This window comes from Salmo salar, chromosome 16 (assembly GCF_965601325.2).
Source record: "Salmo salar chromosome 16, fSalSal1, whole genome shotgun sequence".
NCBI classification, from domain to species: domain Eukaryota; kingdom Metazoa; phylum Chordata; class Actinopteri; order Salmoniformes; family Salmonidae; genus Salmo; species Salmo salar.
The window spans coordinates 79,807,131-79,821,356 of NC_138306.1; the positions used below are offsets into that span (position 1 = coordinate 79,807,131).

The 14,226-nt window shown below is 44.3% G+C and overlaps 1 protein-coding gene across 1 annotated transcript; it reads left to right on the forward strand.

Moving 5' to 3' along the window:
- Positions 1 to 1,386: 1,386 nt before the first annotated feature.
- Positions 1,387 to 13,874, forward strand: LOC100136391 (sodium/potassium-transporting ATPase subunit beta-233). Its single transcript, XM_014152337.2, has 6 exons — positions 1,387 to 1,685; positions 9,271 to 9,399; positions 11,246 to 11,401; positions 11,747 to 11,931; positions 12,180 to 12,263; positions 12,440 to 13,874. Exons 1-6 carry the CDS (start codon positions 1,595 to 1,597, stop codon positions 12,698 to 12,700), a joined length of 906 nt encoding a protein of 301 aa, XP_014007812.1. The 5' UTR covers positions 1,387 to 1,594; the 3' UTR covers positions 12,701 to 13,874.
- The last annotated feature ends 352 nt before the right edge of the window (positions 13,875 to 14,226 follow it).

The window sequence follows — 14,226 nt, forward strand, 5'->3', positions numbered from 1 at the left end:
CTTCACAGACAAGTTTAACATTTTAGCAACTTTGCAACTACTTATTACTTTTTAGCTACTTTGCAACTACTTAGCATGTAATCTAACCCTTCCCCTAATCTTAGCCCTTTAACCTAACTCCTATCCCTAACCAGCTGGCTGGAGTGTTTAAGGACATATTCAATCTCTCCCTATACCAGTCTGTTGTCCTGACTTGCTTCAAGATGTCCACCATTGTTCCAGTAACCAAAAAAGTGAAGGTAACTGAACTAAATTAATATCGCTCCACAGCACTCACTTCTGTCATCATGACGTGCTTTGAGAGGCTAGTTAAGGATCATATCACCTCCATCTTACCCAACACCCTTTAATACCATATTTCACTCCAAGCTCATCACTAAGCTTGGTGACCTGTGTCTAAATCCCGCCCTGTGCAACTAGGTCCTGGACATCCTGATGGGGCGGCTCCAGGTGGTGAAGGTAGGCAACAACACCTCCGCTATGCTGATCCTCAACACGGGGGCCCACAAGGGTGCGTGCTCAGCCCCCTCCTGTACTCCCTGTTCACCCATGACTGCATGGCCACGCATGTCTTCAACTCAATCATCACGTTTGCAGAAAACACAACAGTGGTAGGCCTGATTACCAACAACAATGAGACAGCCTACAGGGAGGAGGTGAGGGCCCTGGTGGAGTGGTGCCAGGAAAATAACCTCTCCCTCAACGTCAACAAAACGAAGGAGCTGATTGTGGAATTCAGGAGACAGCAGAGGGAGCCCGCCCCCATCCACATTGACGGGGCCACAGTGGAGAGGGTGAAAAGCTTAAAGTTCTTGGGGTGCACATCACTGACAACCTGAAATGGTCCATCCACACAGATTGTGTGGTGAAGAAGGCGCAATAGCGCCTCTTCTACCTCAGGTTGCAGCCAAACCAAAAACACAAGTTCCCACAACTTCAAAGGGAACCAAATGTGCTAGCTGGGATGGGTGTTTTTCTCCAATTACAATTGAGTTATTGAGGAATGGCCAAGTCATCTTGGCTTCATCAGATGATCATATAAGTATGAATAGTAATTATGTCAGGCCATCATACTTCTGTAATTTTTAACATTTTAAGTTTACCCACATTGTAAATCCCAGTTTGAGTGAATTAGGCCTCCAGATAATGAAGACAATGTTGGCAATTTGTAATGTATTGCTGGCGCTGTGAATAGATGTACTATGCCTCTGAATCTGTATTCATGTGAGTGCTCTTCTGTTGAAATCGCAGGGTCGCATCGTAAAGGACATTCTGACGTATACTACGTCCAAGGGTGGAGCAAAACCCCGCTCCCGACTCTCCACAAACGATAACATTACGCAGAGAGGACGCTCGTTTGTGATTCGCGAGAGCTGGCCCTCCCTCCTAGTTGGTGACTTGTTAAAATAGTTTTCGGGCGGAGTCGACTGCAACTTCGATATATCTGTGTGCAGTGAGTACGCAGGAACAAGCCGTGTACAAGTCCGTCGGTTTTTGGAATTTGGTACTCCGGAGAGGGACGGCAGAGAGAAGCGAAGGGAACTGAATAAAGAAAGAGCACCACACTAAAAGGAACTGAAACACACAGTCGAAAATGTCTTCGAATAAAGACGATGGTGGATGGAAGAAGTTTGTATGGGATTCGGACAAGGGGGAATTTTGTGGACGCACAGGGGGGAGTTGGTGTAAGTATGCCATTCTGATATTTAAGATCACGTTAATTGGGCATTATGGCCGGAGGTTTTAATCGAAATTGTGATGGATCTCATATGGCACGATCGAACGCCTATTGGGTAGTATGGAACGCGCACCGAGTCTTCATTTCATCTTGGTGCATAGCACCTGTTTGATTTGACTTTGCAGCAATGTGTGCTACAATGGTACGGTGTCACCGAGTCCATATCATTGCCCATCGCCACTCGTTGTTCATGGCTCTCCGTGTCTGTGTTGTGAGTAAAAGCATACGGTGAACATGCAACCAGTTTTTTTTGCTCATATTTCACTGTCACTTGTCCTTGCTAGGAACCTACTGCCTTATTCAAAAGAACAGCCTTCCGACTGTTCCAAGCAAAGATGGGTTTTCATTTAAGTCGCACATCTTAAATCAATATGAGAATCCAAATAGGTCGTTGAAAGACGGTGGTGGGAATATGCATAATACATTATTAGAACATGTTATTCTGATGGTTCGAATCCTAATAGTACAGTCGGCTAGTTGATCACACTGCAGAGACGCAGCCGCCTATGCCTGGAAGGAGACTAGAACTCCCCATCGCATTTACATGATCTATAACTATTAGGATGGAATTACACCACATGTACATGCTGTAGAGACTTAGTTTCATTTCCGATGTAAAATGACACAATCAAAGGGTTAAAAATGCATCATAGTCCAAGGTGATTCAAGGTGATGGGGCCTACTTGGAATTATGGAGAGGACATTCCATCTAGTGTTACTATTCGATGTGGATCCTGTGTCACTTTAATTAACAATGGAAATGTATTAAGTAGACTAATTTGACTTTTCTCGTTTCCGTCTGCACCCATGTCTTCCCTCGTCTCAATGTCACACAACTACCCTACATTTTCGGTATTCAGAGGATGACAGGCTGAGCGACAATTCATGTTGCAATTTTGCTTATTTAACTAACGCCCTCAAGTTGGTTGGTTTGGTCATTTACTTCAACTGTGTTTTGTGTGTATTATCTCTTTTTTAATGTTTTTTATTTATTTTGTCATTTTTCTTGTTTTGGGGGGGTTACAGGTACAACATATAATTTCATATTCAGTTCAATAAAATGAGAAGGAAACATATGGAAGTGAGCCTCTAACCCCACTCCCCCAAACCCACCCATTCAACATCTCTCCAACCAACACTGGTGCTCCTAATCCATCCAATGTAAGAGGTGCATCATTTTGAACGATGTGTGTGTGACACTATCCATGACTTTTATGATGACTCGTCTCCATTCGGCAACTTGCAAGATTAATTTAATCTGTCTACAATGCAAGAACATATGTTTTATCTGGTGTGATGCATGGAGAGAGAGGAGATATTGAACCCTCGTCTATAATATGGATAATGTACGCACCCTTGTACCGGCCAATTGTGATCAGGGAAAAGGCATGATCTGGATAAGACGCATTAGGGTGGTTGTGATGTCCTTATAATTCTGCCAAGGAACAGGTGACATCTTAAGTCATACGTAATTGATTGAAAGGGAACTGCTGTCTCCTATAAGATGTGACCCTTTGACATTGTCTTATGCACCACTAGGCCTATACAGTACTAGCTCTGCAGGTCTGGTGGGTTGGGGGACCACTAGGCCTATACAGTACTAGCTCTGCAGGTCTGGTGGGTTGGAGGACCACTAGGCCTATACAGTACTAGCTCTGCAGGTCTGGTGGGTTGGAGGACCACTAGGCCTATACAGTACTAGCTCTGCAGGTCTGGTGGGTTGGAGGACCACTAGGCCTATACAGTACTAGCTCTGCAGGTCTGGTGGGTTGGGGACCACTAGGCCTATACAGTACTAGCTCTGCAGGTCTGGTGGGTTGGGGGACCACTAGGCCTATACAGTACTAGCTCTGCAGGTCTGGTGGGTTGGGGGACCACTAGGCCTATACAGTACTAGCTCTGCAGGTCTGGTGGGTTGGGGGACCACTAGGCCTATACAGTACTAGCTCTGCAGGTCTGGTGGGTTGGGGGACCACTAGGCCTATACAGTACTAGCTCTGCAGGTCTGGTGGGTTGGGGGACCACTAGGCCTATACAGTACTAGCTCTGCAGGTCTGGTGGGTTGGGGGACCACTAGGCCTATACAGTACTAGCTCTGCAGGTCTGGTGGGTTGGGGGACCACTAGGCCTATACAGTACTAGCTCTGCAGGTCTGGTGGGTTGGGGGACCACTAGGCCTATACAGTACTAGCTCTGCAGGTCTGGTGGGTTGGGGGACCACTAGGCCTATACAGTACTAGCTCTGCAGGTCTGGTGGGTTGGGGGACCACTAGGCCTATACAGTACTAGCTCTGCAGGTCTGGTGGGTTGGGGGACCACTAGGCCTATACAGTACTAGCTCTGCAGGTCTGGTGGGTTGGGGGACCACTAGGCCTATACAGTACTAGCTCTGCAGGTCTGGTGGGTTGGGGGACCACTAGGCCTATACAGTACTAGCTCTGCAGGTCTGGTGGGTTGGGGGACCACTAGGCCTATACAGTACTAGCTCTGCAGGTCTGGTGGGTTGGGGGACCACTAGGCCTATACAGTACTAGCTCTGCAGGTCTGGTGGGTTGGGGGACCACTAGGCCTATACAGTACTAGCTCTGCAGGTCTGGTGGGTTGGGGGACCACTAGGCCTATACAGTACTAGCTCTGCAGGTCTGGTGGGTTGGGGGACCACTAGGCCTATACAGTACTAGCTCTGCAGGTCTGGTGGGTTGGGGGACCACTAGGCCTATACAGTACTAGCTCTGCAGGTCTGGTGGGTTGGGGGACCACTAGGCCTATACAGTACTAGCTCTGCAGGTCTGGTGGGTTGGGGGACCACTAGGCCTATACAGTACTAGCTCTGCAGGTCTGGTGGGTTGGGGGACCACTAGGCCTATACAGTACTAGCTCTGCAGGTCTGGTGGTTTGGGGACCACTAGGCCTATACAGTACTAGCTCTGCAGGTCTGGTGGGTTGGGGACCACTAGGCCTATACAGTACTAACTCTGCAGGTCTGGTGGGTTGGGGGACCACTAGGCCTATACAGTACTAGCTCTGCAGGTCTGGTGGGTTGGGGGACCACTAGGCCTATACAGTACTAGCTCTGCAGGTCTGGTGGGTTGGAGGACCACTAGGCCTATACAGTACTAGCTCTGCAGGTCTGGTGGGTTGGAGGACCACTAGGCCTATACAGTACTAGCTCTGCAGCTCTGGTGGGTTGGGGGACCACTAGGCCTATACAGTACTATTTCTGCGGGGCTGGTGTGGGCGGCAGGGTTGGGGGTGACTGTAGGAGATTCTAATACTGTACTATGGCTGGACTCGGGGCGGCAGGTAACCTAGCGGTTAAGAGCGTTCGGACGGTAACCGAAGGTTGCTGGTTAAAACCCCGAGCCGACTACGTAAAACTCTGTCAATGTGCCCTTGAGCAGGGCACTTAACCCTAATTTCTCCCGTAAGTCGCTCTGTATAAGCGCCTCTGCTAAATTACTAAAATGCACTGTACCTGCAGGGGCTTACCGGGGCTGAAGTCCCTGGGCCCAAGCCTGTGGGGGGGCCCAAGAGGAAGCAAAATAATATTAAATTGTTTTACAAAAAATATGTGTGTATCTTTTTACTGCAACTGCCAACCACAGGACTCAAGAGCCCGCTCTCAATGAGTGTAGACAGACTGCTGCTGCTGCTCTACTAATCATCAGATGGTGGGAGGAGATGAGGTATGAGGCCCACATGGGTAACTGGGGGGGGGGGGCTGCCTTGATTGGGTAACTGATTAATAAAAATAAACTGCATAATAAGTAAATGTGACTGGTCAATTGTGAGTCAAGCCTGTAGAGGGTCCAAGATGCTTTTTTAAAATGTATTTGTATCATAAAAAATAAATAAAAATGATCCAACCACAGGAGCCCCACTCTCAATGTTTGAAATCCACCAGAGATCATAATTTAGCCACAGAAAATGTATAGTTTAGAAAAAAACAACAACTGTGGATTAAGTTTTAGCACGAGCACAGACCAAAATAAAGGAAACGCCAACATAAAGGGTGTTGGGTCACCACGAGCTGCCAGAACAGATTCAATGCACCTTGGCATAGATTCTACAAGTGGACCTAAACCATGCCAGGAAAATGCACACCATAACATGTACTTTGTATCCCTCGTTTACTTAAGTGTTTCCTTTATTTTGGCAGTTAGCGGTATACCTACAGTTGGGAAGGCCGCAGTTTGGGCAGCGTGCTCCAAATATACAGTTGTGGCCATAGACGTATAATCCATAGAAGGGTTTGTTAACCTCTTACTTTGGCAATTTGACTGACTGACTTAAACTCAAGGGTACACTAGCAAGGAATGCCAGTCCTGACTTTAGTGGGAAGTGCCATTTATGGATTATAATTCTATGGTTGGTTGTGGCTGTTGGTTTGCCTTTTGCAGATTTCAAAATACCAAAGCCCTGGGCCTATGATTTCTCATTCTGGACCTGTATACCTGTGCTGGTTTGATGCATATCCCAGCTAGCACATTTTGGTTTCTTGGAAGTTGTGGGAACGTAAGTTTTTGGTTTCCCATTGGTTCTGATTACAAAGTAATGTTTCCTGACCTGTAAAAAATAAATAAAATAATAATTGTTCTGAGAACGGAAGTAAACATTTCACATGTTCTGGGAATGTATTTTTAAATAATTTTTTTACATTTATTTTTTAGGTTGCAGGGAGGTTCTGTGAATGTTCTATGGTTCCCTGAAAGATTTCCTGGAAGGTTTTATTAATGTTCTGAGAATGGAAATTGTAGGTTATTGGAAGGTAATTAAATAATATTTACATTTAAGTCATTTAGCAGACGCTCTTATCCAGAGCGACTTACAAATTGGTGCATTCACCTTATGATATCCAGTGGAACAACCACTTTACAATAGTGCATCTAAATCTTTTAAGGGGGGGGGGGTTAGAAGGATTACTTTATCCTATCCTAGGTATTCCTTAAAGAGGTGGGGTTTCAGGTGTCTCCGGAAGGTGGTGATTGACTCCGCTGTCCTGGCGTCGTGAGGGAGCTTGTTCCACCATTGGGGTGCCAGAGCAGCGAACAGTTTTGATGTTCTAAGAACATGTTTCAATAACTGTTTTGAACTCCAAGCACAGATGGGACACGTCAATTCATTTTCTTAGGCATTAATCATTCAAACGCATAACTTTCTTTTATTTTTTTATTGTTGCACGGTGTCAGTGAGATTTGACACTATGATCTTCTGTTCTCTATCCATGGAATTAGTCCACTGCGCCACCAGGATGCAACTAGCATGCTTTTTTTTTTTTTTTTACTTTACTCATACAAAGTTGTTCACTTTAGTCTATTTAAACAAACCTCAATTTTAAAGGAAGCGAGCACTCATTTAAGACCAGTTGTGGCCAATTAGTGGGTGTGATCAACACACTTATCAAGATAGAGGATAGTTTTGGTGATGCTTAGAATGGAATGTATGTTTTTAAATAACTTTCTTAGAATGTTCTTTGAACGTTTACTAATGTTTTCTTAATGTTCTGAAAACATGACTTAAAATAGAACTGAGGAAACCTGTAGAAAACGTTTTATTTACTTTTATAAGTACTTACATTTCCACAGAACGTTGTTTCTTGAAGCTGCAATATGTAACTTTTTGGGCGACCTGACCAAATTGACAGATCTGTCATTCTCATTGAAAGCAAGTCTAAGATGTGGTAGATCTGTTCCATGTGCGCTATTTCTATGCTTTCTGTTCTTAAGTTTTGTTTTTGCGTCTTTTAGTGTCAGTTTTGTACACCAGCTGAAAATAGTATTTTTGGTTATGGAAAATATATTTCAGTGGTTTAGGACAATGATTCTCTACACTATGCTTGCTTGTTTCGTCACAAATCGAAATTTAGGCGAACTATTTTAAATTTTAGCAACAAGGAAAAGGCGGCGGAATTTCTGCATAGTGCCCCTTTTTTATTTATTTTTATTTTTACGTTCTCTAAACAATTTCAGCACATTACTTTAAATAGAACCATGAGGAAAAGTTAAACGGAGGTACTGCAATTCCCACCTAAGAAACATATGGTTCTCAGAATGTTATGTACTAGCTGGGTATCCTGCACCATTCCCAGAATGTTGTGGGAAGGTTGTATGCAAAATAACCATAGCACAACCACACTCTCACCAAGCTCTAAGAAACATACTGTATGGTTCTCAGAACGTTATGTGCAAGCTGGGTAGTATCTAGGTTTTGTATAAAAGCTGAGCATGCAGACTGCCTCCATTTATTATTGGGACCTGAATGTATTAATTTATTGGTTTATCTGAGATGTGGGCACTATGTTAAGAGCAACCTAGTCTCTTGTGACAGGCCTAACAATTAAAGCTGAGTAGCTGGCTTGAGATTTGTTTCTGGGTGCTGAGTTTAAGAGCAAACAAAAGTGATTTGACAATTGTATTTACTCTGAAGCCTGAAGTTGTTGTTCTCCTGGCTACTACTGTATGATCTACTGGTTACACTTCATTTTCCTGCCCTCAGTGAAGAGTCAAGACAATGTCTACTGTTATAGGTGGATTACTATTTGGAACAGTGGCTTTGTGGTTAGGCTACCTCCTGCTCCCTCCATAGGAGACATGGGATTCTCTGTCTGCATGCATTCTACCTGTATAGGTATCACTGAGCCCAGGAGTGCATCCCGAATGGCACCCTTTTCCCCTATATCGTACACTTCTTTTGACCAGGGCACTACATGGGGAATAGGGTGCCATTTGGGACTCATTCCACTTACGGATAGTCTGTGTACGGACCAGGAACCTTAAAGTAGAAACCAGGTGGGCTTGGATTAGTAGTAGAGCCAGCCAATCTATTTATCCAATTTTTAATATGTTTGATAGTGTTGTGGGCAATGACTGGGCAGTCTAAGGTTTGACGATAGGATAGACACGCATGAGATTGAATTGGTCCAGTTGGAATTGGAACACTGAGGAAACACTTGTTTGACGACACAATAGGCAGACTTGCTGTTTCTCTTTCTAAGCTGTACCCTTCTTGTCTCACTTTGGTGCAAGACATTGCTTGTGTATTTGATATTAAAGTGGTATGCATTTTAAGTCCCCAACTCCACAAACACTACAGTGAAAAATGAAAGTGGGGATCCACGGTCTACGTGTCTGCGGTGTTTAGCGTACTGTACACACTGGCTCTGCAGGGCTGGTTAGGGTGGCAGGGTTGTGTTGACTTGAGCAGATTCTTAACTACAGCAGTAATGCTAAGGTTGGACTTGGGACTTCATTATGGGGAATGATCATTGTTTTTCAGAGCAAATTTAACATTCTACAATTGCGGAATGCTGGAGTTCTGTATGTGGCTTTTTGTATGACTCAACTGAATGAGTGGAAATGGACCTTGTCAGCAACATAACAACCAGATCTTAATTTCATGGCATGACTGGTGTTTGTAGTTTAAAAAAAAAGAAGAAAAGGCGTATGTCACAATCATTTGTCCTCCATCTTTTTCATGGTGATGACCCATATCTCTCTCTCTCTCTCTCTCTCTCCCGCTCTCTCCTTTTACAGTTAAAATTCTAGGGTTCTACTTAATCTTCTATGCTTTTCTGGCTGGAGTATTCATCGGCACCATCCAGGCCTTGCTTCTCACCCTCAGTAACTACAAACCCACCTGGCAAGACAGAGTTGCTCCCCCAGGTAAGGTATCACTGAACACTATACACTGAGCCACTACTGCTGCCTGGGGACAAGGGAGATGGTGTCCAACCACAGTGGCTTCGTTTGAAATGGCACCCTATTCCCTACGCACTGGTCAAAAGTAGTGCACTATGTAAGGAATAGGATGCAATTTGGGCTGCAGCCAGAGTCTAACATGCATGTTTGTATATCTCAGAGGGCTGGGTTATGTCCGTCAAACATCCTCTTATTGAATTTCACACTTTAACTCGTTAAGGGAGTCCCACTGTGAGTTATCAGCTGAATTGACTTTAGCACTGTATGGGCCAGAGAGCAGGCCGGCACAGTACCGTTTTGAGGTCAGACACAGAGGACTCTTGTCTTTCAAGTAAACAGTGGGTGTCATCCATGCATGCGGAACTATTTTGTTACTGAATCAGTGTCTATGGCCCTGGCTCATTAAGGCTAACTTGTACAGTAGTATGCTTACAGTAGTATGCTTACGTCCAATAACAAACTGGTGAAATTCGATTTTTTTTTTTGGCAAAGATGTACAGAAGTGCTTCTGTCAAAATGAACTCTGGTCTAGTAGTGAACTGAATCCTTGATGTGTTATTCCAGTTACTGCAGTCCTACTGTTTAAATGCTCATGTCGTATTGGACCACTGGTGTAGGTAGTGGGTCAATTAATTCCCCTAAAGTAGGAGCTACATGGGTGGAGACATCTCGTCCCAATTTGTTAGGGAGTGTAGTGTTTTAAGAACGAGAACTGTTCCACATTACTGGACGTTGCATATTCCATGTCTTTCTCCACAGCTTCCTTTTTCTGAGCGGTGTAGTCCGTTTCGCTGGAGTCTGTTCTGATCACGTGGGTGTGAAATGGAGGGAGAAGTGCTAATCGTGAACTTTACATTGTGGTCCCCTAACAGAGCTCTCTCCTGATGCCTTTGACTAGAGTTAAAACAGACCGTGAAGTTCTGGTAGTCATTGCTTGCTTCCTTTACCAGTGAGAGCTCTGTGGTAAACTGTCAACGGCAGATGCTATTCTCCACTTTATTTTCTCCCCTTACACAACACAACCCAATCCCACAGCACCAGTGCCCTTCCACAGAGCATTAACCCTTTCCTGTTGGGGTTTTCAACCATCACATTGTCGAAGACTAGTAAGCTGCATTTGAATTGGGTCTAAGGCCAGTATCTCAGTCATTTGTCTGTCTGGGTATATATAGCCATGATCTGCTCAGGGAACCTCCATTAGGAGATGAGGAGAGGTAGCTAGGCATTGATAGTGCGTTACTTTCCACAGGAGGCCTGATAACTGGGCCAGGTCGTCACAACGAAGAGGTTTACTCTCTTCAGACTCCTCACCTCACTCAGTCCAGTTAGAGTTCTCTTTAGTTTTCTGGTCATGAAAGATGGAACTTAGAGTGGGGGCTAGGATGGGCTGGTTGTAAATAAGGAAGTAGAAGAGAATAGGGGCGGACGTGTTTTGGATCTTGTGCCGTAGCGTAGAGACAGTTGTCTTTTGTTTGAAATTGGCTTTTCCCTTTTACATGACCCGTCTTTCCTGCTAAGAACAATGACAGGGATTCACCTTGTCTTCCTCTTCAAGACTGTTTTCCAAAGTGTGGACTCTTCAATGGATGACTGCCTCACTGAAAGACTTCATTAGAAAGCAAATTACACCGACTGTTCTTAACTGGTTTCATACTCAGTAAGGTTATCTATGTAACTGCAGTACTATTGTGAGTTAGTGTAAATAGAATGGTCACAAGTCCACTGAAACATTATTGTCCTATTATAAAAGTGTGTATTGCTAATAGTACTTTCTCTACTTCTGAAACTGATGGTGACTGTCTGTTGTCAGGCCTATCACACACCCCACGCTCCGACAAATCCGAGATCGCCTTCAACTTGAATGATGTGGAGACCTACTTGGCTTACACCAAGGCCATGCGAGAGTTCCTGGTTATGTATGACGACGACAAACAGCGGGACCAGATGAAATACGAGGATTGTGGAGGTACAGGAAGTGTTCCATTCCGCTCTCTACCCCCTCCCCCTAGCTCCTAGTCCTACCCCCTGCCATGACACAGACCTGAGGTGCTCAGTGTGGTGGAAGCTCTACTTAGATGGAGGTGGTACCATCATCTTCTAGCCTTTTGCTTATTGAATCCTTTCTGATGTTCTAACATCAGGTGGGATAGGAACTAAGTGGCCAGGACATGGAATGGAATTGTGTATTGGCTTCTTCAGAGAGAAGGTGTTTTTTAGATTTTTGTTGTTGTTGATGAATTAGTTGAAGCGAGCAGCTGTGGCTTCTTGTGCTCAATTGTTTATTTGTGATTTCTCCTCCTCCTGCCTTCAGAGAAACCGGAGGACTATAAGAACCGTGGCGACCTGGAGAGTGATGTGGGGATCAGGAAGGCCTGTCGCTTCCAGAGGAGCTGGCTTGGGCCTTGCTCCGGCATGGAAGACAGAGAATTTGGCTTCCAGGAAGGAAAACCCTGCCTGATCGTCAAGCTGAACAGGATCGTCAACTTCAGGCCAAGGGTAAATATCCTCAGGACATAGCTTTCAGGCCTTATCAACCAGGACATATGAAAAGTTGACCTCTTGTACAAACTGGTCACTTTGATATTTCCAGTGGCCCCTGGTTAGTTTATGCATATTTCCCCCAAAAGTAGTAGTACATTATTGAATACAAAATCTACATAAACTTTCTTAGGTAAAAGTGTTACTGTTTTTAGCAGATTGTTTTGCCTCCTCGCTCACTGTGTACCTGTCCTCCATTCTTTCAGCCCCCCAGCTCCAATGAAAGCATCCCTGAGGGAGCGCAGACCAAGGTCCAGCCCAACGTCATGCCCATCTTCTGCACCAACAAGGTACAGTACGCCAGACACAGAATTAGATGGAACCACATCGAATCCCAATTGATCATTCCAATGTCGGTTAAGTTTTTTTTAATTGTAAATGTGTTTCTGGGTGAAGGTCAGATGTCGGAATGACCAAAATGGCACAGTCTTTCTCCTTTTGACTCTGTCACCCAATCTCTTTGCAGAGAGAGGAGGACGCCGGTAAGATCGGGGAGGTGAAGTACTACGGCATTGGGGAAGGTTTCCCCCTCCAGTATTACCCCTACTACGGCAAGCTGCTTCACCCCCAGTACCTGCAGCCCCTAGTGGCCCTCCAGTTCGTCAACCTCACCATGAACACCGAGCTGCGCATCGAGTGCAGAGCCTACGGAGAGAACATTGGCTACAGCGAGAAGGACAAGTTCCAAGGAAAATTTGACGTTAAATTCACTGTCACCAACTTATGACCACAGTTAGGTTCATAGCACTTTTTCTCTCCAGCCCCCTCTCCCTCCCCAACCATTTCTCAAAAGTAACAAAATAATTTAGGAAAGGGAGTTGGGGTGGAAATACGAAGTTAAGTTAAAAAAAATCACAACTAGTCTTGAACAAAACTCATAACATACGGGACGACACTTCATCTGTCTGCTTTACACTGGCTTCTGTCTAGGGTTAGAATGTAAGTCACAGGAGGAGTAGCAATAGCATAAAGTATTTATTCTACTGTAAATGAAGAATATTCCTTGAGCCATGGGGACATGTTTCATTTATGACTGTAAATTGTAATTCCACTACTGATGTGTAGCGAGCAGTGTTTTGTCCCCCCTCCGTATTGCTGCCTTGTGTGGTTTCTATACATATTTTTGGAGTGTACAGTGCAGTAGTCGCATACATTGGTCCTTTCCAAGCCATGTTGTAACCTGTTTACTTATGTGAGCAAGCTTTAGCAGTCCAAGATGTGTATATACTATATATGAATACTTAATAATTTAAAAAATATTGACACGGTACTCTGATCTCTTCTGACCCGTGTGAGGAAAAAGGCTGCACTCCAGGGAACTAGGCCTACTCTTTCCTTATTTTTGCCTTTGTCTGATTGATTGTGAGAATTTTCACATCCCTTTTCTTTTAGAATCACTTAAATGTGGGATAAGGGTTTTATTACGCTATTGTTTCAGGCTTTTACTTCCTTTTCGTTCTGTTTGATTCACTCTTAATGTCGAGTTGTGTCCGGGTTGTTGGGCTACTTTTGCCTTTTGTACGGCAGCGGTGCTGACTCCGCTTTTTAAAGATGATTGTTTTGCTCAATTACGTCACGTCATCTCACAACGTGGTGTGACTTTCTGATGAATGTTTTAGCCATTTTACATGGTGGAAGGAGTTTTATATTTATGCGGTTGTACTTTTTTTTATTTAATTTTTTCTGCAGAAAAGTATAAATACAATACCAAAGTCACTGGTCCAAGTTGAGAATATTATCAGAAGCAGTGCTGTACCCCATGTTTTTAGGATTTCTTGTCGATGTTAAATGCTAAACGTCAATGTCTAACACCAGTCACGTTATCAGGAGTTCTCATCCGCTCTTGTCATTTATTTAATCCCAGTAAGAAAAAAAACTGAAATAAAATGATGAAAACACAACTTTCTTTATTCCAGTTTCTCTCAAACAGGACCAATACCCCGCTGTAAGGACACACCGCACTAGTCTAAAGTGGAGTCCTCTCCTTGTCTCATTTCCTTTCAATATGCACTGATCTGAAAGAACAGGACAGGTAAAAGGACAAACCCCTAGCTATAACCTCTGCTTTAATGCTGTGACCTTCCCTGTCATTTCAGATCAGTGAGGATGGAAATGGAATCATATCAGACCGTTGTATTCCTACCCTAGTCTGGGACTGTTCAGTGAAACAAACAGTCTGGTAGTATCTAGTGTTCAGAGAATAGTGAGGATTGGCAAGGAAAAGGGTTGTATGTTTATGTATATGGACCCTGC